General features: G+C 52.1%; 1 protein-coding gene across 2 annotated transcripts; it reads right to left on the bottom strand.

The window, feature by feature from the left end:
• On the bottom strand, positions 1 to 26,264 carry Erbb2 (erb-b2 receptor tyrosine kinase 2). Of its 2 annotated transcripts, XM_008845319.3 has the most exons (27): positions 25,950 to 26,264; positions 19,380 to 19,531; positions 17,565 to 17,766; positions 16,446 to 16,580; positions 15,901 to 15,969; positions 15,607 to 15,722; positions 15,323 to 15,464; positions 13,524 to 13,643; positions 12,947 to 13,073; positions 10,385 to 10,458; positions 10,204 to 10,294; positions 9,832 to 10,031; positions 9,372 to 9,504; positions 9,201 to 9,291; positions 8,412 to 8,572; positions 5,862 to 5,909; positions 4,167 to 4,305; positions 3,965 to 4,087; positions 3,672 to 3,770; positions 3,270 to 3,455; positions 2,994 to 3,149; positions 2,802 to 2,877; positions 2,426 to 2,572; positions 1,927 to 2,024; positions 1,542 to 1,730; positions 1,024 to 1,276; positions 1 to 881 (listed from the first exon to the last, which is right to left on the bottom strand). In XM_008845319.3, the coding sequence occupies exons 1-27, from the start codon at positions 26,020 to 26,022 to the stop codon at positions 526 to 528; spliced, it is 3,756 nt and encodes a 1,251-aa protein (XP_008843541.1). In that variant the 5' UTR covers positions 26,023 to 26,264; the 3' UTR covers positions 1 to 525. The 2 variants fall into 2 exon arrangements, with proteins under 2 accessions (XP_008843541.1, XP_017656648.1); XM_017801159.2 differs by lacking the exon at positions 1,024 to 1,276 and having other exon boundaries at positions 745 to 881; positions 25,950 to 26,170.
• Positions 26,265 to 26,548: the final 284 nt, after the last annotated feature.

Raw genomic sequence — 26,548 nt, 5'->3', positions numbered from 1 at the left:
TTCAGCTTCCTTATTTCATGTTTTAAAAAAACAAGTAAAAACAAAACAAAGTAACACTCTGTACAAGGATTGGTCAGGATGCTAATGCTGCTCCTCTCCTCCTGGGATGCAGTGTCTCAGAGACAAGTTTCCCAATGGGCTATCTCGTTCTCAAGATATTCCCTTGGGGCCTCTATCCTTTTAGGCTGAGCTTCCCTCAGTCCTTTAAAACGAGTTGGAAATGAGAGCCAGGTGACAGCCTTAGGTGAAGAGATAAGGCTGTGACATCCATAGAGCCTCATAGTTTGGCAGGGCAGGGTTCTATGATCCACTGACACTGTCCGGTGTGCTGCCTCTTCTAGCCAGCCATGCCAGGCCCCTCAACCACTTCAGGATTTGAGCAGCCTGGAAGGTTTCTTAGGGCAAGTTCCTGGCACTACAGGCTGCCCTCCATGTGATCAGAGGGATCCTGCTTTGTGGTGGTGGGAGCCACAAGTCTGGTCTTTCCTACTCTGAAGGCACAGTGGGGCCTCAGCAGACTTGACCTCACACTGGCACGTCCAGGCCCAGGTACTCGGGGTTCTCTGCTGTAGGAGTCTCTTCGAAGGTGCTTGGTGGAGATCCCCGCTCTGATGGGTCCTGGTCCCAGTAATAGAGATTGTCAAAGGCTGGGCTAAAGGCAGGAGGAGTGTAGGGCTGAGGGGTAGTGCCTCCTCTGGGTGCCAAGTACTCAGGATTCTCCACAGCACCCCCAAAAGCAAAAACGTCTTTAACAACCCCATTCTTCCCAGGAGAGAGAGTCTTGGGCCTTTCCAGAGTAGCACCAGCAGGCCGGATGAGAGGCAGAGGACCCTCCAAGGGTGAGACAAGCTCTGGTCGAACCTCTGGCTGGTTCACATATTCTGCAAAGGTGCAAGGAGAGGATTTGTTAGGGAAAGGAACCTGGATATCCCTGTCAGAACCACTGCCCCTCAGTGGGCTTGGTCTGAAAATCCCCAATTCCTCTCCTCCCAGGCTCTCTCAGTTTAGGCCTGGATTCTATACCGGGCTGGGGGCTGCAGGTCAGAGGGGCAACATAGCCATCAGTCTCGAGGGGCAGAGGTACTGTGGGGTCCTCACTGTACCGCTGTAGAGGGCTGAGGTCGTGTTGGGGGAGGCTCTGCAGCCCCTTGGCTGCCCCCATTCCTAGGTCACCATCAAACACATCGGAGCCAGCCCCTTCTGAGGGGGCTAGTGGAGACCTGGGGGGCTCCTCTTCAGAGGGCTCCAGCCCCAGTGTCAGCTCACCACCTCCACTCTGGGATAAAAGAGAATTATGATGGGAGTTACTCATAGTCCAGGAGGAAGAGCTTTAGAGAGGTCACAGGGTCCCATGAGAAAAACACAGGTCACCTTTGCAGTATGACAATCATGGTAGACAGAATGGGATTCCATGGATTAGAAAGCAGTAAGAGTCTTCTTCAGGGTAATGGAACCTTCAGGAGAGGTGAATGTAGGGGAGCACCCAGATTAATGGGGAGGGAGGTTAGCAAACAGGCACTGGTATGGCAGAGGGCACTGACCCTGGCGGATGAGCTTCGGTGCCTACGGTGGGCAGTGCTCCCGGTGCCTGGGGCGGGGTCAGGGCAGAAAAATCCCTGCTGAGGTACCAGATACTCCTCAGCATCTACCAGGTCACCCATGTCATCATCCTCCAACAGTGAGCGATAGAAGGTACTGTCTAAGGGGCTGGCTGGGCCCAAGTCTTCATTCTGGGGAGGAAGGAGACACAGGTGGCAGCAGCCCTTCCCCAGGCCAGGGTTCAGTTCCCCATGAAGTCCCAAGCTTGAGCCAGAGGTGGGGGCTGGGCTTAGGGACTTAGCACCCAGGCGTCCCTTCCTTTTCCCCATCTCTGCAGGAGGGAGGGGGTGCTCTTAGAGGCAGTGATGGGGTGGGAAGGCCCAATACCTGGATGACCACAAAGCGCTGGGGGTCCCTGGCCATGCGGGAGAATTCTGACACCAACTCCCGGAATCTCGGCCGACATTCAGAATCAATCATCCAACCTGAGGTAGGAGGGAGCTCAGGATCCTCATCCCAGGGCCAACCTGGGGAATGGCTGCCTGTCCCCTCCAGCTCTTCCAGTCTGGCCTAGACAACTCTGGCACTGAAGCCCAAAGTCCTCACATTATAGAGAAACATAACCAGACTCTGGGGTCTTAACCTAGAATACTGGAGCATCTCTCCCCTTTTAAAATTTGCTTCTAGTCCCTCGATAGCTGTTCTAAAGCAACTTGGGACTTCTGTGAATAGGACAGGAGCCACTTTTGAGGCTCCTTCTAGGCCTCTGACTCTGTTAACATCCTGCTCTTCACCACCCCAACCCTCCAGCCCATAAGTCCTCACACAGAGGCTCTCCCACCCTTTGTCCACAGCTACCTCTCCCCACCTCAGTCCCAGCACGCACATTTGACCATGATCATGTAGACATCTATGGTGCAGATTGGAGGCTGAGGCAGCCGCTCCCCCTTCTCCAGCAAGTCAGGGATCTCCCGGGCTGGGATGCCATCATAAGGTTTGGCTCCAAAAGTCATCAACTCCCACACAGTCACACCTAAGGACAGATAGATATCAGGAGTCGGGGGTGGGTGGGGGGGAGCAAGGTGTGCCCAGGTGTCTGGCACTGTGGCAGAGTATATGGTGCCAAGAGATGGGATTTACCCAGTGTTTCCTCTCTGGATGGGCATAGACCCCCACAGGATAGACAGAGACAGCTCTCCTTCCCCCATCCCCACTGCCCCATGGTTACCCATTCAGCCCTCCCCAACACCCCCTCCACACACCATAGCTCCACACATCACTCTGATGAGTGAACCGCCGGCGGAGAATGGACTCCAACGCCATCCATTTGATGGGCACCTAGGAATGCAGAGGAGAAAGTCCTCTGACTGGGTGTGGTAGGGAGGTAGCCCTTCTAAAAGTTCTCCCAAAGCTCAGACACCACGCCACCCCGTTGCACTGCTCCCTCCTCTGACCTTGCCCCCATCTGCGTGGTACTCTGTCTCATCAATGTCCAGTAACCGAGCCAGCCCAAAGTCTGTAATCTTGACATGGTTGGGACTCTTGACCAGTACATTCCGGGCAGCCAGGTCCCTGTGCACAAGCCGCACATCCTCCAGGTAGCTCATCCCCTGGGAAAAGGAGCACCAGTGTGGACTTGGGTCTGGACCTTGCCCTGGCCACACTCCCAGAAAACATCCCATCATGGCTCCCAACAACCCGCAGAGCCAGGAACCCCCAAACACACATACCTTGGCAATCTGAACACACCAATTGAGCAGGTCCTGGGAGCCCAAGCGCCCTCGGTGTTCTCGGACATGGTCCAGGAGGCAGCCATAGGGCATAAGCTGTGTTACCAGCTGCACTGTGGATGTCAGGCAGATGCCCAGGAGGCGGGACACATATGGAGAACCCACACCAGCCATCACATATGCTTCCTGCAGGTAAGGGTACACAGAAAAATACAGGAAACCACAAACTCCCACCCACCAGACTCCCTCCTAGAGACCCTCACCCCACCCATCTCTCACACTTCTCCCTCACCAACTACAGCCAGGGCCTGCAGACTGAGTTTAGGGGTTCCCATCTCCCCAATCACTAATGAAGAGAAGCCCAAAGGTTCTTCTTGATTCCCAAGGGAGGAGGGGGCTTACGTCCAAGATTTCTTTGTTAGCTTTGGGGGATGTGTTTTCCCTCAACACCTTGATGGCCACAGGGATTTTTACATTCTCCCCATCCGGGATCCAGATGCCCTGAGCAGAAAGAAGAGGACTTGAATTGAGATGTGTGGACCACATCAGCTCTTCCCCCTGAAGCCACTGTGGAGTAGCCTTATCCAGCCTCAGGCTTAGCCCCCTCCCTCTCCCTAACAGGGGCAATTGGAACTCTTGACCACACCCCTCCAGGCCCTGTCCCACCCTCCAGATCCACCAGGCAGGCCCCTGACCTTGTAGACAGTGCCGAAAGCTCCAGATCCAAGGACCTTCACCTTCCTGAGCTCTGTCTCTTTCAAGATCCGCATCTGAGCCTGGTTGGGCATGGCTCCGCTGGGTGTTAGGGGCTCCACCAGCTGCAGTGAGGGAGTGGCCGGGTGAGTGCCTGGTGAGTTGCAGACCCAGGCAGGTGGAGAGCCCCTCATCCCACCTCACCTCAGTTTCCTGCAGCAGCCTGCGCATTGTGTACTTTCGGATTTTCTGGCGCCTTCGCTTGATTAGGATCCCAGGGACCACCACCATGACCAGGAACAACAGGATGCTCACCACAGCAACGATGCTGGATGTCACTGGGCTGGGAACAGGGGCCAGAATCAGAGACTGCGGACCAGTGGGGGGGAGGGGTGTCAAGGAGAACCCATGGGAAAGCAAAAAGGTCCCAAGCATTTGAAGGGGATGCCGAAGGGTGACCTACAGGCTGTGACCCTTCCCTACTCTAAAACCTGCCTGGACTCCCTCCTGCCTCCACAGTAATGTCCAAATTCCCCACCAGACATCCGCATCACCACCTCCTCTGTGCTCTCACCTCAGCCCAAAACACTCATGGCATAAAACTCACCAAAGAGCTTTTCAATCTGCACCAGAACCCCTACCCAGAGATTCTGACAGCTGCAGAGAGTGGGGCCCAGGAATGTGTATCCCATGATTCTGAGGGCTAGACAAAGTTCTCTTCCAGGAGCCTCCCAGCTTTTGCACTTTGAGGTTCCTGCTAACAGGATAGCCATTTCTTGTGTCATCTTTGAAGACTCATGCGCATCCTGGGGTACACAGAGCCCCTGGATATTCACCAGGCATTTATTTACTTTTTTAAAATTATTTTTATTTTATGTGTTTGCATGATTGTCTGCATGTAAGTGCATGTCATGCAACACCCGTGAAGGTCAGAAGTGAGCATCAGATCCCCTGGAACTGGAGTTACGGACAGTTATTAGCTGCCATGTGGGTGCTGGGATTTGAACCTGGGTGTTCTGCAAGAACAGCTAGTGCTCTTAACCTGTGCCACTACACCTAGCTCTACTATTTTTGAGACAGTGTCTCATTATGTAGCCCAGGCTGGCCTTGCACTCACAATCTACCTGCCTCAGCCTCCCAAGTGCCAGGGTTACAGGTATGTGGTACCAATCCCAGCCACTGAACATTCTTGTCCCCCTACCCCCACTGCCTTGCTCAGCACAGAGCCTGGCATACAACAAACCTCTACTGAATGTTTGCTTCGTGAACACAGAGTAGTTCTTCAGGACATACTGCAATTTGGTTTTCTCTTTTCCAAAACTCCCTTCTGTTAAACTACTGAGTCCTACGGTCTGGTGGTCAAGGCCTTTACCCTCCAGATCTGGCCCTCACTGCCCCTGCTTTCACAGATTCGGTGCTCTCTACGGGCTCACAGCACACACCAGAGCTCTTGGCTACCCTAGGCTTGTTTAACGACCCTCCTGGGGCTTTATACCTGAGTGAAAGGGAAGTCCAGTGGCCCCTCCTGGGAGTCTCCTGCCATCCAGCTAGAACACTCAGAGCCCCTGCATGCTGCCACTGCACTCTGCTTGGTCCACCTCCAGTTCCAGGGACTTGAACCTGGTTTGTGTCCCTCAAGAGACATCAAACTACTCCATGGTGGGAGGCTCTTGGTATACTGACCACTTTTCCCAGCAATTCCCTTACCCCAGCTAGCATCCTGAGCAGGTCCTTATCTACTCATTGAAGCAAATTGAAAGGGGGGGAGGGTCAACAGTGGAAGAATGGGTTGGGGAGGCACATGCGGCATGTTAGGTGACCCGTCTCTGTGTCAATGACCAACTAGGGGTCAGTGAAGGAATAAGGGGTAAATCAGGCACTTCTGGGGCTCAGGCTCACCTGGCTCTCTGTTCTGCTGGGCAGCCCCTGTCATCCAGGTCAATGCAGCTGTGGAAGAGAGTCCCATCAACAACCCTGGGAACAACCTCCTGGGGCAGGTGTGGCTGCATTATTATTGTTATTATCCCATTGTGACAAGCAGAAACTGGGCTCAAGATCACCAATTTTCTTGCTGTCAGGTCACTAGAAGATTCTGTCTTCAGTCTGGGAACCCCCACTCCTGCATTCCTGCATCTTCCTGTGCTGGGCAGGAAGGGGGATACCCATCAAGACTAGAAGTTCAGCTATTCCCTCCATGAAAGAGTACCAGGGTATACTGGCACTTCTCAGGAGAGTTTGGCAAGACCTATTAAAAAACGTGCAGCTGGGCTGTAGCTTAATGAGAGAGCATGTATGAGGTCCTGGTTCCATCTCCAGCATCAACCAATCAATAAAATACCAGCAGTTCCACCTGAGTACATACCCTAAAGATACCAACACCAGGTCACAAGAAGGCATGCACATACTTTGTATGTGGAGCTGAATGGCAACAAACTAGAAGAAGGAGGAGGAAGAAGTGAAGGAGGAGGAATAAGAGGAGGAAAAGGAGATGGAAGAGAAGGGAGAGAGAAGGAGGTAGAGGAAGAGGCAAGCAAGAATAAAAACCCTCAAATACAGACAGTGCTAAATAACATGCTATGAACTAAGAAGGTTTTAAAGAGGAGGTAGACCTAGATGCAGAATGTAGGGGGGAAAGCAAAATACAGAACATGCAGAAGAAGGCCCCATCTCCATTAAGAAATGCACACACACTGGTAACTGGAAAGATGTCTCAGTGGGGAAAGATGCTTGCTGCCAAGCCTGACAACTTGAGTTCAATCCTCCAGACCCACATGGTGGAAGGAGAAAATTGACTCCTTCAAGTTGTCCTCTGACTTTCACACATGCCCACTCACATACACACATACATACATACACACAAATTAAATAAATGTGAGGGGGGTTTTAATTAAGAAAAAAGAAATGCACACAGAAAAACACAAATCTGATAAGCTGAACCAGATGAAAGTGCTCTTTGGTGACCTTTTTTGACTGACACAAACAGCAATCTTATCTGACTCATGGCAGTGGGGACCAGCACATGAATGTGCCAGAAGGCCTGGGAGATCTCACATACAGCAGCCAGCCTGAGGTTTCTCCTCAGGCAGGGAGCCTGGAGGAGAAGGCTCAAGCGAAATGTGCATTTGGGATGTGGGAGAAATATTCCAAGCCTGGGGGCTGGGGGCAGGGAGCAATTTGAGAATAACATGTACAGGACTATAATCCATTTCAGTAAAATGCAGCATATGTTAGAACATGCAGATAAATGTGCTGGGAATGTGGCTTGGGGAGGAACGCGCCAGCACAAGGCCCCAGGTTCAATTTCCAGCACTCAGAATGAAAAAAGGGGAGAGAAACTAGCCCAAATTATTCACAATACAACTGCCAGCAGCTTTCTTTTCTATCCCATGTGTTAATTTAAAAAAATATAATGTGTAGCTGGGCGTGGTGGCGTATGCCTTTAATCCCAGCACTCGGGGTGGGGGGGCAGAGGTAGGCGGATCTCTGTGAGTTCAAGGCCAGCCTGGTCTACATAGTGAGTTCCAGGACAGCTGGGGCTACAGGGAGACCCTGTCTCAAAAAGACAAAAAAAATGTGTTAGGGGCTGGAGAGATGGCTCAGCGGTTAAGAGCACTGACTGTTCTTGCAGAGGATCCAGGTTCGATTCCCAGCACCCACATGCCAGCTACGAACCGTCCTTAACTACAGTTTCAGGGGAATCCAAAGGCCTCTTCTGACCTCCGTGGCATTGCACAACACGGTTGCATTCATATACATGCAGGCAATACACTCATATGCATAAAATATTAAAAAATAATGTGTTATTACAATTTTTAACTAAATTTACTTGTGTGTGTATGTGCTACGGTGCACATGTGTAGGTACATGTCAGAGAACAACCTATGGGGATGAGTTCTCTCCTTCCATCATGTGGATCCCATGTGGCAGCAAATACCTTTACCTGCTGAGCCATTTCAGATGCCTGTAATATGTTATTTTGTTTTTGAACTCACAGAGATCCTCCTGCCTCTGTCTCCCGAGTGCTGGGACTAAAGACGTGTGCCACCACGCCCGGCTAATATGTTATTTTTATGATTAGAAAAGATATCAAAATGATATAAAAAGTGACATAAAAGTTGTATCTCAGTGGCTCAGCAGTTAAGAGGACTTCCTGTTCTTCCAGAGGACTGAAGTTTGGTTCCCAACATCCATGTCTGGTGGCTCACAACTGCTTGGAATTCCAGCTCTAGGGGATCCAACACCTTCTTATTGCCTCCACAGGCACCCACACACATGTGGCATACATTCACATAAACACACACACACGTAAATAAATAAAAATCTTTAAAAAAATAGATCTTGGGATAAGTGAAGGTGGACTTGTCCCCCTTTCATTTTCACAATAATATCTCCAGAGAAGATCCTGCCCTGAAAGCCTTCCTTTCTACAGAAAAGACTCCTTCCACTCACGAGTGGGTGCAGTTGATGGGGCATGGCTGGCATGTGCCCTCCTCATCCGGGAACTTCCAGATGGGCATGTAGGAGAGATCTGGTTTTACACCACTGGGGCAGCGAGCCACACAGAAGGGTGGATCCTTATAGTGGGCACAGGCCACACACTGGTCAGCCTCCTGGGTGGGGAGAAAAGGTTTGTGGGAATTTGGGCCAACATCCCAAAAGCAGGAAGATCAGGTCCTTATGCCCCTGACCACTCAGCAGCACTGTCTCCCTGTCCCCGGGGAAAACACCCCTGCTCTTCACAAGAAAATGAGGCACCCAGAGGACGTGCGTTAGCTAAGGTGTAATAGCCAGTGACGACACCAATTATTATGTACAAAGTTTTTCTCCATGCTTGGGCACTGTGCCAAATCCTATTTAATTTTGTTCTCACCACACCTCAACCAGGTAAGAACTATTACAACATTCACCTTATAGATGTAAAAACAAAGGTTGGAAGCAGGGTCTGGATTTGGTCCTTAGCATAGCCACAGCCAAGAACACAGACCTTCTTGGGACCTTGTCAGTCAGAAAGGTCCTAGTGTAACAGCATGAAGAGGTAGCCCAGGGTCCATGGCATGATGTGGGCAGTCTGCCGTCTCAGCCTCCCTGATCTCCACCCTCCTGCTATCCAGATCTAAGCTAAAATCCTCTCTGGGAACATTTTACCAGGTTTGGCCCACGCTGCAGAAATCCAAAGGGCTCTTGGCATCTCCCTTCTGCTTGCCCCTCCCCAAAGCCTTGAAACCACAAGCATCTCACCGATCCAAAGCAGGTCTTTGAGCCATTCTGGGGCTGACACTCGGGGTGGCATGGCAGACAGTGCCTGTCATTCACATACTCCCTAGGGAGCCTATAAGAGAAGTGGGTGCTGAGTAGTCTGGGAGGTGCAGTAGGCACCCCTCTGGCCACCCAGTCCTCTAGCCCTCATACCCCTGCAGCACTCGGCATTCCTCCACACACTCTTGGCCCCGAAGGAATTGGCTGCAGTTGACGCACTGGGTGGGCCCTGGGCCCCAGCAGTGCCCCTGGGCACACAGTGGGTAGCAGGCTAGGCCCTCTTGAGCTGCAGTGAAATTGACCAGAGGAAAAAGTTAGGAGAGGCCTTAGGTCTAGGTGGACAGGCCATGAGCATGGATCTGGGCTGGAAGAGTAAGGACTGGTGCTGGGACAGTAGGGAGAGGAAGATTTCTATTCTAGAAACAAGGAAGGGATAGATGCCAAGGGAGCCTAGAGGAGCCCAGCTGAAAGTCATGCCACAAGGCCAAGCCATCCAGAGCCAATTCAAGAACAGGACTCAAGACAGGCAGTCTGTACAGCCCCCATGAGGCTGCTGCCAGGGGTTGTGAACACTCCCATGCACCAGCCCACTGTGTTGGGCTCCCTGTCTTACCACATGCCTCCTCTGGCCGGTTGCCACTATGGAGTAGGGCCTGGTGGGGATTCCGGAAGAGCTGGTCCCAAGGCACCGTGTGTATGAAGCAGAGGTGGGTGTTGCGGTGAATGAGGGCCAGCCCACTGCCCAGCTCCTGAAGCGAGCGCAGTCCCAACCAACGGATGCCCAGACCTTGCAGGGTTAGCGAATAGGCACCACTGTGGGAGAAGGGTTCTCAGCTGCAAGAGGGTACCTGCTTCCTGGAAGTCAGGGGAAACCTCACCTTCCTCCTCCTCAACACACTCTGTAAACTCATGGAAAAGCTACTGTGGTATCCTTGAGGGGCAGGGTATCCACCACACCCCCCAGGCTCCCTTTCCTCATGCTCACTCATGTAGAATGCGTCCCCGAATGACTCGAAGGTTCTGGAAGACACTGAGGTCAGGAAGGCTGTCTGGCCACGCTGAGATGTACAGGTAACCTGCAGGCAGAGGGTGAGATTAGAGTGTGGGGACAGGGCCAGAATGCCTGGCCCCTGTGGAGCAGCAGGACATAGACAGATAGGGCCCACCTGTGATCTCCTCCAGCGTCTCAAACACGCGGAGCTGCTCAGGCTGCAGGGGAGCAGTGTTCGAGGCAGGGTCCCTGGAGGGATCAGGAGGAATCAGCAAGGCAAGGATGGTAGGAGGGCAGCCCCCAGAGGGCCCTGCCACCCCACTCTCCATTTCCACTGATGCCTTCACTTAAACCCTCTACCCATTAAGCCTTGCTGTCCCAATCCTGAGTGTCAAAGCCTAGGTCTGAGTTTGGCAGGATCTACCAAAACAGTATTTGTGTTCCTTTGATCTAGAAGTCTTACTTCCAGAAGTATGGCCTAAGAGACACTGTTTGTGGACCGGAGAGATGGCTCACTGGCTGTTCTTGCAGAGGACCCAGGTTTGATTCCCAGCACCCACATGGGGCTAACAACCATCTGTAACTCCAGTTCCAGGGAATCTGCAGCTCTCTTCTGACCTCCACAGGCATTGTATGACACGGGTGCACCTATCTACATGCAAATATACTCATACAAATAAAAATAATAGCCGGACATGGTGGCATATGCCTTTAATCCCAGCATGGAAGGCAGAGGCAGGCAGATCTCTCTGAGTTCAAGCCCAGCCTGGTCTACATAGAGAGTTCCAGACTAGCTGGGGCTACAGGGAAACCCTGTCTCAAAAACACATGTATATATATACATATATATATAAGTTGGGGTTTTTTTTGTTTTGTTTTTTTTTGCTTCTTTTTGAGACAGGGTTTCCCTGTAACCCCCAGCTGGCCTGGAACTCACTATGTAGACCAGACTGGCCTTGAACTCACAGAAATCTGCCTGCCTCTGCCTCCTGAGTGCTGGGATTAAAGGCATGCACCACCATGCCCAGCTAAAATAAAGTACTTTTTAAAAAGACACTGTTTATATGAATGAAATTTTAAAATGGCCTAAGTAGCCATCAATGAACAAGGGTGCTCATACACAAAACCCTGGTCTATGCAAGCCCCCAAATATAAACATCAGGAGCACTTAGTAACTGCCAAGCCCTGTTCTAACCATGCCTCAAATGTTGACTCTTTCAGACTCTAAAACCAACTTATGAGGGTAGATCTATGATGGCTCTCCATTTTACACACAAGGAAACTGAGGTATAGTGAGCAGAAGACAAGACTAATAAGTAGGGCTGGTGGGACAACTCTACCACATAAGCATGAGGTCCTGAGTTCAATTCCCAGAACTCACATAAAAAAGCCAGGCATGGTGGTACACTTGTAATCTCAGTGCTGGGGAGGTGAAGACAGGAGGATCCCTGAGGCTCCCTGGCCAGCCAGCCTAGCCTATCTGGCAAGCTCCAGGCCAACGAGAAACCCTATCTTGAAAAAAAAGGTAGATTGCTCCTGGGGAATAACACCTGAGATTATCCCTGGTGCTCTTGCTCTCTCTCTCTGTCTCTCTGTGTGTGTATGTATGTGTGTCAGAGACAGAGACAGAGACCTAAGTCATAAAGACAGGTATCAAGCCCAAGTCAGGGCTCTCAGCCGCCTGTTTTTGCTGCCTCCTGCTCAGCACTGCTATGAAAGAAAATAAGGTGCTCAACAAGAACTGTCACGAACAGCCCCTGAGAAAGCAAGGGGTGCACAGGACTCACAAGATGCTGCAGTTTACATAAACTAGCCTCCCTAGCCAACCATGAACACCATTTCTCTATGTGTCTACCATACAAATGGCCCAGAGGAACACACACAGCTGTTAACAGTGTCCTCTCTAGGAAGGGAGCAGCAGTGTGGAACTTTCTATCTTCTTAGTATGCTTTTTCATTGAAATATCACTTACAGACAACAAAATGCACACATTTTTAGACCACAGTGTGATGATTTTTGAGAAATGCATTCACTCGCAAATATCCACAGTGAATATATAAACAACCTCCAAATTCCCCTAGGTCCTTCCAGACCACCCCCCTCACCCCCAGACAACCACTGATTTGATTTTTCTCCCCACAGAATGGAACTGACTGTTGAGCACCTCACACAAGAAAACTATGAGGTATGGAATCCACAGGATCCTTTGTATGACTCCGGCTTCTTGTGTTATTTTGAGACAGTCTTACTATATAGCCTAGAGTGGCCCTGAACTCTCAGTCCTCCCACCTCTGCTTCTGAATGCTGGGATTACAGGTGTTCCAGCTGTATCCAGTTTTGATTCTGGCTTCTTTAGTTCGACATGTTTCTGAGATTCACTCACATTGTATGTAGCACATGCTTTTGCCTGCTGAGCAAGCACTGTGCTCTATGGATCTACCACTGCCTGTCTCTTTATCCACTGATGTTCATTTGGGTCATTTCCAGTTTGAGACTATGATGAATAAAGCTGCTATGAACCCAGGAATGCTTTACTTTATCTAGATGGTTTGATCTCCACCTATGTCCATGAATCATTCAGAAAAATACCCCTCAAATCCATGTCCCAGCGCCTTCTGGTCTCCCATTGCCTCCTTTACAGTCTTGGCTTCCACCTAAGGATTCCCTAAAGATATTGCTGTTACCCCTGGGTCTTCAGGACTTTGTGACACCACCTCAGGCCACTGTGTACTCTTACCCATCAAAGCTTTCCTGCAAAAATGCCAGGCTCCCAAAGATCTTCTTGCAGCCCGCAAACTCCTGGATATTGGCACTTGTCACGGCCCTCACTGCCCGCAGGTGTTCCATGCCCAGACCATAGCACACTGAAGGAAAGGAGGCAGGTGGTAAAAAAGGTCTCTTGCCAGGCATGGTGGTGCACGCCTTTAATCCCAGCACGTGGGAGGCAGAGGCAGGTGGATCTCTGTGAATTCAAGGCCAGCCTGTTCTACATAGTGAGTTCCAGGACAGCTGGAGCTACAGGGAGACCCTGTCTCAAAAAGACCCAAAAAAAAAAGGCCATCTCACCACCATATGGGGCACCAGGGACCTCTCTGCCATCCCCTTCTGTGGTAACAAGTCCCTTCCTTATACTGGCAAGAGATACAGGGAGATAAGGAAATGATTTGGAGAGAGCCAGGATGGGCAGAGGCAGTGGGTTAAAAGGACAGGAACCCAGAGGGTCCAAGCAATAGTGAGGTATAGTGGAGTGGACTAGCCTGGGTATGCATGCAGAGGGCCAGGGACCACAGCTGGCCCTGAAGTGGGGTGGATACCTCGAGCACAGGGCTTGCTGCATTTTTCACACCGCTGTGTTCCATCCTCAGCTGTCACCTCTTGGTTGTTCAGGGGACAGACCAGGGTGCAGGATCCCACCTCCGTAGACAGGTAGTTGTCTGCACAGATCAGGAATGCAAATCCATGTACTCTGGCCTCACAGCCCACCGTGAACAGAGTCACCATGCCCAGGTCTAAGAAGAACCCCACCAACTTCAATGCCTTCACTGTGTGTCTAGGCACAGGATGTTCTTTACTCCCTCACAATGCTCCTACAGGATCAGCATCATCAGATTTGCATTTTGCCAAAAGGGAAACCAAAGCAGACTTATGCAAATTACCCCATCACAGGGCTACTAAGTGATGGCCAGGATTTCTTTGGTTTTGTTTTTTGAGATAGGGTCTCATGTAGCCCAGACTGGCCTCAAACTCACTATGTAACTAAAGATGACACTGGACTCCAGATCCCCCACCTCTTTCTCTCAAGTACTGGAGTTACAGACATGCCATACGACATCAATCTAAGAGCCAGGATTTAAACCCAACAGTCTGGCTCTCTACCTTGTCCTCTCAGGCCGACCACAAGGAAGTGCAGCCAGGATCTAAAGATCTGCTTCATCTCACAAGAAAGGAGGAAAGAGGTTCCCCAGGTCTAAACCCAGTACCTAAAGGGCCATTAGTGCAACAGGGTGCTGTCACATAAAACCCTAATCTGTGCAGACTATAGAATAAAACCAACCTTTGAGAGTATTTACTATAATATATTAGGCACTGTTCTAAAAGTTTGACTAATAACTCATTCAAATATAATAAATTTATTTGGTTAGGACCAATACTGCCCCTATTTTACAGATGAGAAAACTGAGGCACAACAAGGGGAATGCCATAAAATAATTACGTGGTAGGGGATGGATTTCAAACCCAGCAGTCTAACTCCCAAATCTGAACTCTTGGCTGCCTGTCTCTGATGTCTACACAGATGGCTGGGCATGGTGGTGCACGCCTTTAATCCTAGCACTTAGGAGGCAGAAGCAGGCAGATCTCTGTGAGACTGAGGCCAGCCTGATCTATATAGCAAGTTCTAGGCCAACTGGGGTTACAGGAAGACCTTGTCTCAAAAAGACCAAAAAAAAGAATGAGACAAAAAGCCAGGAGTGGAGGCACACATCTGTGATCCCAGCACTCAGGTAGAAGGAACAGAAGGTCAGTGTGTCATTCATGGCTACATGATGAGTTCAAGGCAAGGCCAGCCTGAGCTACTTGAGACCCTGCCTTTAAAAAAAAGAACAAGACAGGGCACACCTTTAATGCCAGCACTCAGGAGGCAGAGGCAGGTGGTTCTCTGTGAGTTCAAGGCAAGGCCAGCCTGAGCTACTTGAGACCCTGCCTTTAAAAAAAAGAACAAGCCAGGGCACACCTTTAATGCCAGCACTCAGGAGGCAGAGGCAGGTGGTTCTCTGTGAGTTCAAGGCAAGGCCAGCCTGAGCTACTTGAGACCCTGCCTTTAAAAAAAAGAACAAGCCAGGGCACACCTTTAATGCCAGCACTCAGGAGGCAGAGGCAGGTGGATCTCTGTGAGTTCAAGGCCAGCCTGGTCTACATAGTGAGTTCCAGGAGAGCTGGGGCTACAGGGAGACCCTGCTTCAAAAAGAAAAAAAAAAAAAAACAAGACAGCTGGGCTTGAGCACCATAACCAACCCTCTGAAGCAAGGGACACTCAGTGCTCACATGCTCCTGTTTACATAAACCATCTCCCCAGCCAACCTATTAAAACAATGCTTTTCTCCCCAGCACTTACAGGGACAGGTGGTCACACAGCTGGCACCAAAGGTGTAACGGCCCTCAGGGTTGGGCATGGACTCGAAAGTGTCCGTGTTATAGGTGACAAGGGCTGGGCAGTGCAGCTCACAGATGCCACTATGATTGAAGTGGAGGCAGGCCTGGGAGAGACAAGCTGCTGGTGGTCACTGGGATGTTTTATCTGGCAGTGCCAGGCAAGATACCCATCCCTTACACCCTGAAGGGTGAGGAGAGAAAGGAACATACGGGGGCGGGGGGGAGGCAGGAGGGAGAGGAACATACCAGGCAGTCAGAATGCTTGGGACCCGTGCAGCCAGCAGCACACTGCTCATGGCAGCAGTCCGTGGGCAGCCGGCCCTTGCAACGGGCACAACCACTGGTACAGATGATGCCAGTCACTGTTGGGGAAAGAGTAAGATGAGGGCTGGGTGGGGCCTGAGCACCAGACCCTCACCAGCATCACTTTCTGGGAGCTGTTCTATCCCAGAGAAGTCACCCCAGGCCAGTTAACCCCCACATCATCAGCTGCCCCACCCTCCACCCCCTCCATTAACACTGGGGCTCCCTCAGACTCACAGATTTGACAGTCCTCGGAACTCTCCCCCCAACAATAATTGTCTTTACAGGCTGGGGCACAGGGCGGGCCTGAGGACAAAAGCAGAGGGAGTGGATAAGGGGGTGGGCAGTGAGAGCGGGGCAGTAATGGGGGGGACAGTGAGAGGGAGGCATGAGAGGCAAGGCAGTGAGGGGGACAGCAGGAGGGGAGGCAGTGAGGGGGAGGCAGTAAGGAGGGACAGTGGGAGGGGAGGTAGGACAGAGGAAGGCAGTGAGGGGGGAGACAGTGGAGGGGGACAGTGGGAGGGGGAAGGTAGGGATGGTAGGCAATGAGAAGAAAGGAACATGCCAACAGAGTCCAAAGGCAGGTACATGGAGGGGGAAACCCATCAGGTCAAGACCTCTATAGGTGGAGGCCCCACCCACAGGCAGAGAGGACACTGAGAGAGCAGCAAGGACTGAGACAGTGAATGGGTAGGGCAGGCGGCTGAGTGAGGCAGTATGTCAGGAATCTGGGGTCAGGTGGGCTGTCAGAGGGGCTGTGGGCTGGGTGGGTCATGGCTTACAGGCTCGTGAGCTATTGCTGTCTATATCCATTGGAGCCAGTTGGTTGCTCTTCCGGAAGATGTCCTTCCACAAAATTCTGTCCTGGAAGCAGAGCTGAGGGTTCCCACGGATCAAAACTCCTCCCTTCAGGATCTCTGTGGGGTAGGCAAAATAATCAGCTACCTCCTGACCTCCCTTAGGGTGTCCTGCCTTCCCCAGTGAGCAGCATTTTCCAACCCAGCCAATGCCAGGGGGCACCGAAGAAGAGAGAATTGGACTGGCAGGGTCAGGTGTGCACACTGTATGGGGGTTAACAGAGAGGCTCTGAGGCTGGGTATAGCTCAGTGATAGACAGAGCAAGCACTCAGCATGCACTAGGTCTTGAGTTCGAGTCCCAGCACAAGAACAACAAAAATGTCTCTCAAGGCTGAAGTCCTGCTTTACCACCTACTGGCTGTGTAACCTTGAGCAAGTCACTGGTCCTCTGCATGCCTCGGTTTTCTCATCTGTAAAGTGAGAAGAACACTGAGGAGGGCTGGTGGAGCTTGCCTGGGATCCCAGCACTCAGGAGGCTGAGGAAGGGGGATTGCTGCAGGATCAAGGTCAGCCTGAACTACACAATGAGATCGCATTTCAAAAGAAGAGAAAGCAGAAAAAATAATAATAGATCCACTGAAGAGTTACTAGCGGGACTTACAGGATTGTAGCATGACTGAAATGGGACCCAGCATGCAAAGCGCCTGGCACCCAGGCTGTAACACTGTCAGTTCAGGGTTGCGGCCTGCAGATCTATAGGTTGTTGACTTGTACTCAGTCAAGATGGAGGAAAAAAGAAAACACAGCCTGGACTCTTATGAGTCAATTACGGACCTCCTAGCAGCTTCCTCAAAAGAAGGGAAACGTTTGTCCTTTTTGCAGTCCTGGCCTTGCACATGCTAGGCAAGCATTCTACCACTGAGCCTCAGCCACAGCCTTTTTTTATTTTCTAATCTTCATGGGGGTAAGAGAAGGAAGCTCTGCCTACATGCATGAAGCCAGAGAGAACCCCACTTCTAATCCCCACAGAGCCTCCCCACAGTCTACCATAGCCCTAGTCAGTAATCAATAACCAAGAGAAGCTTGCAATATGGCGAAGGCACCTGTGAGGCTTCGAAGCTGCAGCTCCCGCAACCCTCCTGGGGCAGGGGTGACATTGTCCAGAGGGTCTCCGTTGTCTAATACGGCCAGGGCATAGTTGTCCTCAAAGAGCTGGGTCCCTCGCACAATGCGCAGCCTCTGCAGTGGGACCTGCCTCACGTGGTTGTGAGCGATGAGCAGGTATCCCTGAACCTCCTGGATGTCCTAAAAGGAAGGGCAGGGGACGGGAAGTGAGACAGGCCTCGGCCTGAGCAACACTCCCACCCTACAAGGCCTCACGGTGACCCAGTATTGGGGCCATCTTGGGCAAAGTCCTCCTCCCCCTCCCCCAAGCAGTCTTGCTCCCTCAGGCCCAAGATGGGGCTTCAGGCCACTCCCTACCTGGCCTCACTAGATTCTTGTCTGATCAGGAATGCTGAGAGTTAGGGAAGTACTTTGGCAGTTGAGAGGAAGTACTTTGCCCCACCCTCTGTACATCTTAGTTTCTTTTCTTTTCTTTCTTTTTTTTGTCTTTTTGAGACAGGGTCTCCCTATAGCCCCAGCTGTCCTGGAACTCACTATGTAGACCAGGCTGGCCTTGAACTCACAGAGATCCGCCTGCCCCCGCCTCCCAAGTGCTGGGATTAAAGGCGTGCGCCACCACGCCCGGCTTCTTTTCTTTTTAAATTAAGTTTATGTGTATAAGTGTTTTGTCTACATGTATGTAAGTGCATCTGTGTCACTCAATGCCTGTGAAGGCCAGAAGGCCAGGACAGAGTGTCGGAGCCCCTGAAACTAGAGCTACAGATAATGTTGTTAGCCACCATGTGAGTGCTGGGAACCAAACCCAGACAACCTGGTTACAGCCTGTGCTGGGGTTAACCTCTGAGCCATTTCTCTGGCCCCACATTTCAGGTTCTTCATCTCTCAAAGGGAAAGTATGGACAAGTTGGCATCTGTGATCTGACAGACCATGCTAGGCCCTTGAAATCCCACACCAGGGCCTATGGACACAGCCCAGCAGGCTGGTCTCCTTTCTCTCCTGAGCATAACTTTTCCACACATATTTTCTTTTTCAACCTTCACAATGGGTTGGCTATGATGCCTGCTGGTCTCAATATACAGATAGGGAAACTGAGGCCCAGAGAAGCTAAAGGTCTAGACCACATTCACATGGCTAGTCAGTGCCAGAGGTGGACCTAGAACTTATACCTAGAAGAATAGTGATGGGGAGGTTGGACTGTGCTGGCAAGACAGCATCCCACCCAGAGATGCCCACAGCCAGCCACACTGCAGAGAGTCAACTAATTTTTTTTTATTTACTTATTTACTTTTATTTTATGTGTATAAGTGCTTTGCCTGCATGTATGTAAGTGCACCCATGCATGCAATGCCCATGGAGGTCAAAAGAGGGCATCAGGTCTCCTGGAACTGGACTTATTGATGGTTGTTAGTAACCATGTGGGTGCTAGGAACTGAAACTGAGTCCTCTGCAAGAACAGCCAGTGCACTTAATTGCTGAGACATCTCTCCAGTTCCTCAACTGATTTTTTTTTTTTTTAAAAGACAGTGTCTCACTGTGTAGCCCTGGCTGGTCTGGAACTCACTATGTAGGCCAGACTGGCCTTGAATTCACAGAGATACACCTGCCTCTGCCTCCCTAGTGCTGGGATTAAAGGTGAGCACCACCAGCCCTGAGTTAACTTTAAGCAGGCAACAGAAAGCTATTCTTGGTTGAGGAATCATAAGAGAGGAAGGGGAGCCCTCTTCCTCCTATACATCTAAGCAGAGGGCTCAGCCCCACCAGATGAGCCTGCTGCCCTGCCCACGGGTCTCACCTGCAGGAAGGAGAGGCTGGTATTGGCTGGCAGGTAGGTAAGTTCCAGGTTACCCTGCACCACCTGACAGCCCTGGTAGAGGTAGCGGAGCATGTCCAGGTGAGTCTCAGGACTCGCAGGGAGCCGCAACTTCATGTCTGTGCCCGTACACACTGGTGGAAGGGAGAAGGTGGGTCAAGACACTGCCCCTGACCTTCTCTAATCCTCCACACCCACTCCCCGGGGTCTTGTCATCTCAAGACAGGGAGAAAGCCTGGCTGACAGCCCTTCCTCCCACGCCTCTGCACCTGCAGGGTCTACAGCAGAAAAAAGTTCTGGTGTCTGGAGGAAACCCAGGAAAAGGCCCCTTGGAGCTGGCCTACCTTGAACATCCAGAGAGGCCCCAGTGTGTCAGCCCTTTGGGGCTTACCACTCATACAGGGTTTCAGCTGGCAAAGAAAGCCTCCTTTTGTCCCAAATACACAACCCACAACCGAGGGTAAAAAGCCCCGAAGAGAGGCGATGATGAATCAGACCCCTCTGGATACCCCCCTCCCATGCAAACAAACTCAGGGCATTCTCCTTGTGCCATTCCAATACACCCACATGTCAACCTCCAGGTTCAGGACGCCCATTCCTACAGTGCCACCCAAAATGGAGGCAAGGAGGGTCAACTGGAGTCATTGCTGGGACAGAGGGGCAGCCGGGGGCCTGGTCATCAGTGCAGAGCTCCCTGGAACTCTCCCACACACAGAAGAAAAAGCTGGGACACTAGCTAGGGGACCTAGCTGCAGATCCCGGGCGGGGTGAGGCTCTGCAGGTTCCTACACAGGCTCTCTCACCCTCACCACCTCCTGGGGCAAGACTCCAGAACCAGCTGGCAGAAGCAATGCCACGAAACTCCGGCCACAAAAGCACTACGTCAGCCCTGTGTACCTGCCCAGAGCAACTATCAAGGAAGGGCTTCCAAAATATACTGCCAGCCCTTGCCTATGTGACCCTCAAGCTGGTGTGCTGAGGACCAGGTGCTCCCACTGGGCCCCCACGTAAGGAAAGCTGCCTTGTCAAGGGGTCTCTGGGCAGCAGCTGGCACCAAGCCTACCAGCAGGGGGGAGATTAAAGTGCCCTGTTGAACTTGTTTTTCTGCTCGGGTGAGAAGATGAATCACCTTATGTGGCTTGCCCAGGAGGTTGGGGGAAGGCGGGTAGAGGGTGTTCTCAGATATACAGGCCTATAGGTGCCTGAGCTACCAGGAATGCCTGTCAGTCACTGTTCTACTTGCCAGAGGCAGTTGCAGATTCAAGGGCCAATACAATGACTATCTTTGAGATCTGGCTCCAGGAGCCTGCTGTCGCAGCAGCTACTTGGAGCTTAAGGTCAAAATCCTAGCTATCTTCCTGCCTCCTGCCATCTGTGGAAGGATGGGGAGCAAGTTCCTGGTCTCCCAGTCTGTCTGCCAATGGCCACAAACTTATGGCATCCTACTGACTTGCAGAGAGGTCTCTTCCCACCCTCTAGACAGATAGGGAAGGAAGTACAGAGGGAGGAATGGGCCAGAGAGAGAATGCAAAGGCCCAGCCCCTGGATGGAAAAGAAAAACAGCCAGGCCTCCCCACCCCAGGTCACACCTACTAGCATCCCCCCTCCTTTAGTTCAGCCCCTCCCCACAGGCTCCCAAGAGAAACAGGAGCTGGGGGTGGCAGGCTAGGCCCAAAATAACACCCCGCTGCCAGGACCTCCCCCAGCATCCCAGCTTCAGCTGCTTATAGACACAGCTGTCTCCAGGCCCAGACCCCAGACCTGGCCACGCTGGAGACAGGGATGGCAGGGTTGGGGCAGGGGCCCACCCCCTGTGGCTGTCTACTCCCTGCAGCCCTCTGTCACCTCCAAGGCAAAAGGAAAACAACAATAGCTACTGCCATGGTAACCCAGCTGAGTACCTACTATAGACCCTTTAATCCTTCAGAGACTGAGGCTACTGCCTCTATTTTACAAAGAAGGAAACTGAGCCTTCCAAGATTGCCAAGTAGGCTTGGTGGTAAACTGCTTACATAGCACATGCAAGTCCTGAGTTCCAACCCTAGCACCACAAGACAAAAAAACCTCAAACAAGCAATAGAGCCATAGAGGCACAATTTGGACTCCAGTCTGCCTTAGATCCATGCTCCTTCCATTAAGCTTCACTACACACACAAATAACAAGCCACACCCCTCACAAACGTAAATGCATACTAATTCTCTGGTGTCACCAATAAACACACAGGTCCAGGTAGGGCAAGGTGGCTGGGTAAGGCAGGAGGTCAGAAAGAGTGGCAAGCCACACCTCACCAGTGAGTTTGTTTATCTGATTTGTGGCCGATCTGAGTAAGACTCTTAAAGTGTTTGTAGACAGGTGGTAAAATTGGTACCCAGGGAGCTGAGGACTGCCAGCTGACCCTACACACACCATGCTAACAAGAGGCCAGAAGGCCTCTGGACACCTTCCAAGCCTCTACCACCCTCCCACTCCTCTCTCTTTATCAGGCTCTCCCTATCAGACCTTACCACAGTCCTCAGAGCCACCAGGTCTCATGAATTTCTGGAGGGGGCAGAAAGCTCTAACTCTATACAAGGATGCTCTTTGCCTCCAGGACAGGTGCCCTTCAAGAGCCCCATCTTCCAGCTCTCAGAGACAAAGGCAGTATGAAGCAGGACCAGCCCAGAGCAAGGGCAGGGCCCATAGTGAGTGATGGGCCAGTGTCTGCTGAATGGATGAATGAATGAATGAATGAATGAACTTTAGTCATTCCAAACTGAAAGGGACTAGTATCCATCCCTCTGCTCATGGCCAGTCACAGTCCTTCGGGTCCCTCCTGCTGAACACTGGTGGTCAAAGTTTAGCCCCGGCCCTAGGGCTTCTCAAATGGGTTCTTGTCTTCCATGGGTCTTCAGCCCAAGCTGTCTCTCTTTATCTATCTATCTATCTATCTATCTATCTATCTATCTATCTATCTATCTATCTATCTATCTATCTATCTATCTATCTATCTATCTATCTATCTATCTATCACCTATCTATCTACCTACCTATCTTCACTGCTGAGGATGGAACCCAGGTCCTAGTGCATGGTCCTTGTTGCATGGGCAAATGCTCTCCCACTGAGTCACACCCCTACCCCACAAGCTGCTCTTTTGCTCATGGCATGAAAGCCAACATTTTCTTTGGTCTCCATGAACACTGCCAGCAAAGTACCTGTATTCCCAAAGCTCACTTCTCCCCAGACCCAGGCCAGGGGCCAGAGGCCACTCAAGTGACCCCAGCACTCCCGAGCTACACACAACTGGCATATAAAGCTAGTGTCAGAGGAGGGCCTGGGCTCGGGGTTTTTAGTCAAGAACCCTAGCTCAGCTACTCCTGTATAACCAAGAACATTTGCCCAGACCTCCAGGACAGAAGCTAAATCAGACTCAACTCTATGCTCAACAAGAGCTATGACTTAGTCACACACACACACACACACACACACACACACACAGAGTGAATATTTACTGACCTAAACTTGGTGGTAATAACTCTTATTCCTTCCAGATGTCCTGGAGAGTTAAAGGCAAGAGGAAGGGAGAAGCAGTCTGTAAACATGAGGAGGCTTTGTAAACAGACCTGTAGCAACCCAAACATTAGCTCTAAGTATTCTCCCACTCCTCCAGAGAATGCAGGTCCCCTGCATATCCCCTGCCTGGTGGCCTAGCAAACAGCACTGTCACTACAGAGGAGCATCCTATAAGTGGGGGGCAGGGAAGTGGTTCTCCTTTCAGATCATTCCATCATCCAAGAGGAAGCACATCTACCCTAGGCCCTCCCCTGCCTCCCAGCCTAGCCTACACTGGCCCCTTGTGTTTCTACTTCAGTAGCTCCCCAGCCACAGACCTGTGTTCCAGTGGTCTCTGAACCTTCCTGCCCTCCATCCCTGGACAAGATGGGAGGGTCCAGGAGGGAAGGCAGGCATGGGCTGGACAGGAGGGGAGCCTGCAGCCAAGAAGGATCCACAGGCCCCCAGGCCTGTCCACCCTCTTCAGTCTGGGAAAGGGGATGGGAGGGCCATGCCCTATGTAACAGACTAGTGCCTCTTCTCTCCTGTGGCTGCCCCAAGGTTTCTAACCCATTCTGGTTGAATGAATAACACTTTTATGGACCCTTAATGCCTCCTGATAAGTCTCTTCATTCCTCCAAGCTTCTGTTTTCTCATCTGTGCACCTAATACCCAGGAAGGTGCAAAGAGGAAACGAAGCCATCTCCAGAAAGGAATATGCTACGGAAGGAAGCGTATTGTACATTTTTCAAAAGGCTAAAAGAGGAGAGGAGATAGCAGGATCCCAGTAATTCCAAACCAGGAGAAAAGATAAAGTCTTTCCATTTGACTTTGGAATGCAATGTATTTTTTTTTTCTATTTATATTTGATCCTCTTCTTTTGCTGGGAATTGAACCTAGGGCCTTATGCATACATAACATAGCACTCTACCACTTTATCACTATGTTCCCAACCCTGACCCTCTCTTAGTCAATTGGGTTTGGTTTTTTTTCTTGAATATTAAAATGAGTATTTTTTCTAAGTATAGCAAAAAAGAAGGAAGGTTGGGGGAAGAATCTTACTAGAACTGAAATATGAATGTGCTCTGCAAGATTACAGGGCTGAGTTCACTGCAATTTACAAAAACTCTGAAAGGATCCAGCAACATCTTGACTCTCTGGGCCTTCCCCCAGGCTTTTCTCCTCCACATACCTGCTCCAGGCCCCAGTTCTGCGATTTAATCTGGCGCTGGAGGCAGCTGGATGGTACACTCACTGCCTTTTCAACCATTCCAGGCATGACAAACTGTCTCATCCCTCTGCACTAAGCAGTACATGTTGAGGGACTCAGTAGTCCTCCCCTCCCCAATCTGGAGAGCCCACTCCTCAGATCCTAGCGCTACAGCACAAGGCCAACTCCATTCCCAGCTCAAGGTAAGGATAGCACAGCCCAGCCTGACCTCACTCTTCTCACCAGAAGGTCAGAGGTGAGGATGCCTGCCTAAGAAACAGAGGGCCACCTCCTGCTGTTTACAACAGATCTAGCCCAGCACCTTGAGGGAGTTCCTGGAGAGGGCAGAGTTCAGCCTGTGTCCCTAAGTCAGCAGAGAGATTACTGTTTGGCAACACAAAGCCCAGACACACAAACATACAACCATCACAGACATATATGGACACCCTACAGAACGCACAGCAGTGTACTGGCACAGCCCCTGGGGGATACACAGATGATGATCCCCGACCCCGCCAGCCCCTCGCCACACTCCCTGGTCTCTAGAGACCATCCACTGCTCCCAGAACCTGCTCTCTCTCTCCCCACAACCCAGTGATTCAGGGAGCAGTGTTCCCATTGTTCCAGGTAGTTCATACTGTGATTTCTAATGTGTGATCACATGGCCTGGAGTACACCACTTATGGGTACAGCGCTTAGGGGCTGATTCTTAACCTCTTCCAGCCCAGGTTTTCAGCCTGGGAAAAAGGGAAAACCACTAGGATTTCTAAGGAGTTGTTCTTAGGACTGAAGGAGAGCATGCAGACCACCACCCAAGGAGCCAGGGAGAGCAGACCCTCACAGGGTGTATGTCAGCTTTTATGCTTAGGGTAGAGATGGGCAGATGGGTCAGGATACACCCTCCCTGCCCCCACCACGAAGAAGAGGCAACATAACAACCCAGCCTCCATCTTACCCTAGCTGGCCTTACTTCTTTTAGCTGCTCTCTCCTCAAAAGCCCAGGAACCCCTCCCACTTTACAAGCCGGGAAACACACGCGACCACCCTCCAGGGTCTGAACTCTCCCAAAGTCTCCAAAGCACACAGTTCCTAGGCTGGTCCCAAGGAAATGCGTTCAAAACAGAACTGAGGGTGTGTAGCCCAATGGTAGAGCGCTTGCCTGGCACGCGCGAAGCCGGGGTTCCATTCCCAAAGCAGAAAAGAAAGAAAAATTTGTTCAAAACAAATGCCTGCCCCTCCCCCCTCCAAATAACCCCAGAACCCCATCTAGAGGCAATTCCACTGCGGACAGGCCACCCGGCCCTCCCGGCTCCGCAGGACAGGTTGCTTTCCCCACCGCCCCCTCCTCGACGAACCTGCTGGAAGCTGGAGTCACTAAGCCCAATGGGCCGGAGGGGGCGGGGAGGGGGAGGGGCAGGGCCGAGGGGACCCCGAAGGCATCCAGCCCGGTCCAGCCCGGCGGCGGAGGTTGCCAACTGGAAGAGCTCGGAGGACCAGTGAGGAGGCTTGGAACGGGGGAAACACGCGCACGCACACCCCGCGCCGGACACCTTCGGAAGAACTTTGTGGCTAATTTCAGAGAACTTTCCTGACCAGTTCCCGGAGCTTCTGGGAACCCGGGAAGCTCCAGGGTCGCCAGCCGGGTCCCAACTTCCAGGGTGGTCCTCGGGGTGACTGCTCCCCAACCCCGACCGTCCCAGAGCGCCCCGTCCCAGAGACGCCGCGGGCTGGAGAGCTCGTGGGGCCCCTGCCGCCCTCAGGCGCACCGGCAGCGGCCCGTGCCGCCCGGTGCCCTTCCCACGCCAGACCCACCTTGGGTGCCCGCGGCTCCGGGGGGCAGGAGGGCGAGGACGAGCCCCCAGCGGCACCAGGCCGCCAGCTCCATGGTGCTCACTGCGGCTCCCGCCCCATGGCTCGGGCTGGACCGGGCTAATAGCGCGGGGCCCGGCGAGGGCAGGGACCAGGCGCGGCGCCGGAAGGGGCGGCTGGGGAAGGGGCGCCGGGCGGCCCTCGGGGCTCGGCTGGACTCTCGGTCCCGGCGGCGGGGAATCTCAGCTCCACAACTCGGTGCAGCACTTCCTTGAGGAGCCCTCCTCCTCCAACTCCTCCGCCGCCGGTGATTGGGAGCCGCGGGCTCCGGACTCGCCACCTCCCCCCCCCACCCCTCCAACTGCATTCCAGCAAGTCTGGGAGTGGCAGCTCCCAGCTTCACTTTCTCCCTCCTCGCGCAGGCCTGGGTGCTCCCTCCCCGCGCCCGGACGCTGGGGTTGCGAGTAGGCAGTTTTTGCCCATTTCCGAAAAGCAGAGTGGGGTTGCGGAGGGGGGCGGTTCGCGCCCTCCTCTGGAGTCTGGGCAACCTCTCCAGACCATCATCCCCCAGCTCTCCCTGCAGTCTCGGGTTTTATCTTGAA

The sequence above is a fragment of the Nannospalax galili genome, unplaced genomic scaffold, assembly GCF_000622305.1.
Source record: "Nannospalax galili isolate Female #2095 unplaced genomic scaffold, S.galili_v1.0 scaffold1382, whole genome shotgun sequence".
Lineage (NCBI taxonomy): Eukaryota > Metazoa > Chordata > Mammalia > Rodentia > Spalacidae > Nannospalax > Nannospalax galili.
The sequence above is the reverse complement of the archived record's forward strand: the minus strand, read 5'-3'. Positions and strand labels throughout refer to the sequence as shown.

What these genes read in the sequence shown, in the direction of transcription:
- Erbb2 (XM_008845319.3), bottom strand. Translation starts at nt 26,022, where the DNA reads ATGGAGCTGGCGGCCTGGTGCCGCTGGGGGCTCGTCCTCGCCCTCCTG. An exon ending in CGGAGCCGCGGGCACCCAAG is followed by an intron (nt 19,532 to 25,949) that starts GTGGGTCTGGCG and finishes CCCTTCCACCAG; the next exon opens with TGTGTACGGGCACAGACATG. An exon ending in CAGCAATAGCTCACGAGCCT is followed by an intron (nt 15,970 to 16,445) that starts GTAAGCCATGAC and finishes TTTTGTCCTCAG; the next exon opens with GCCCGCCCTGTGCCCCAGCC.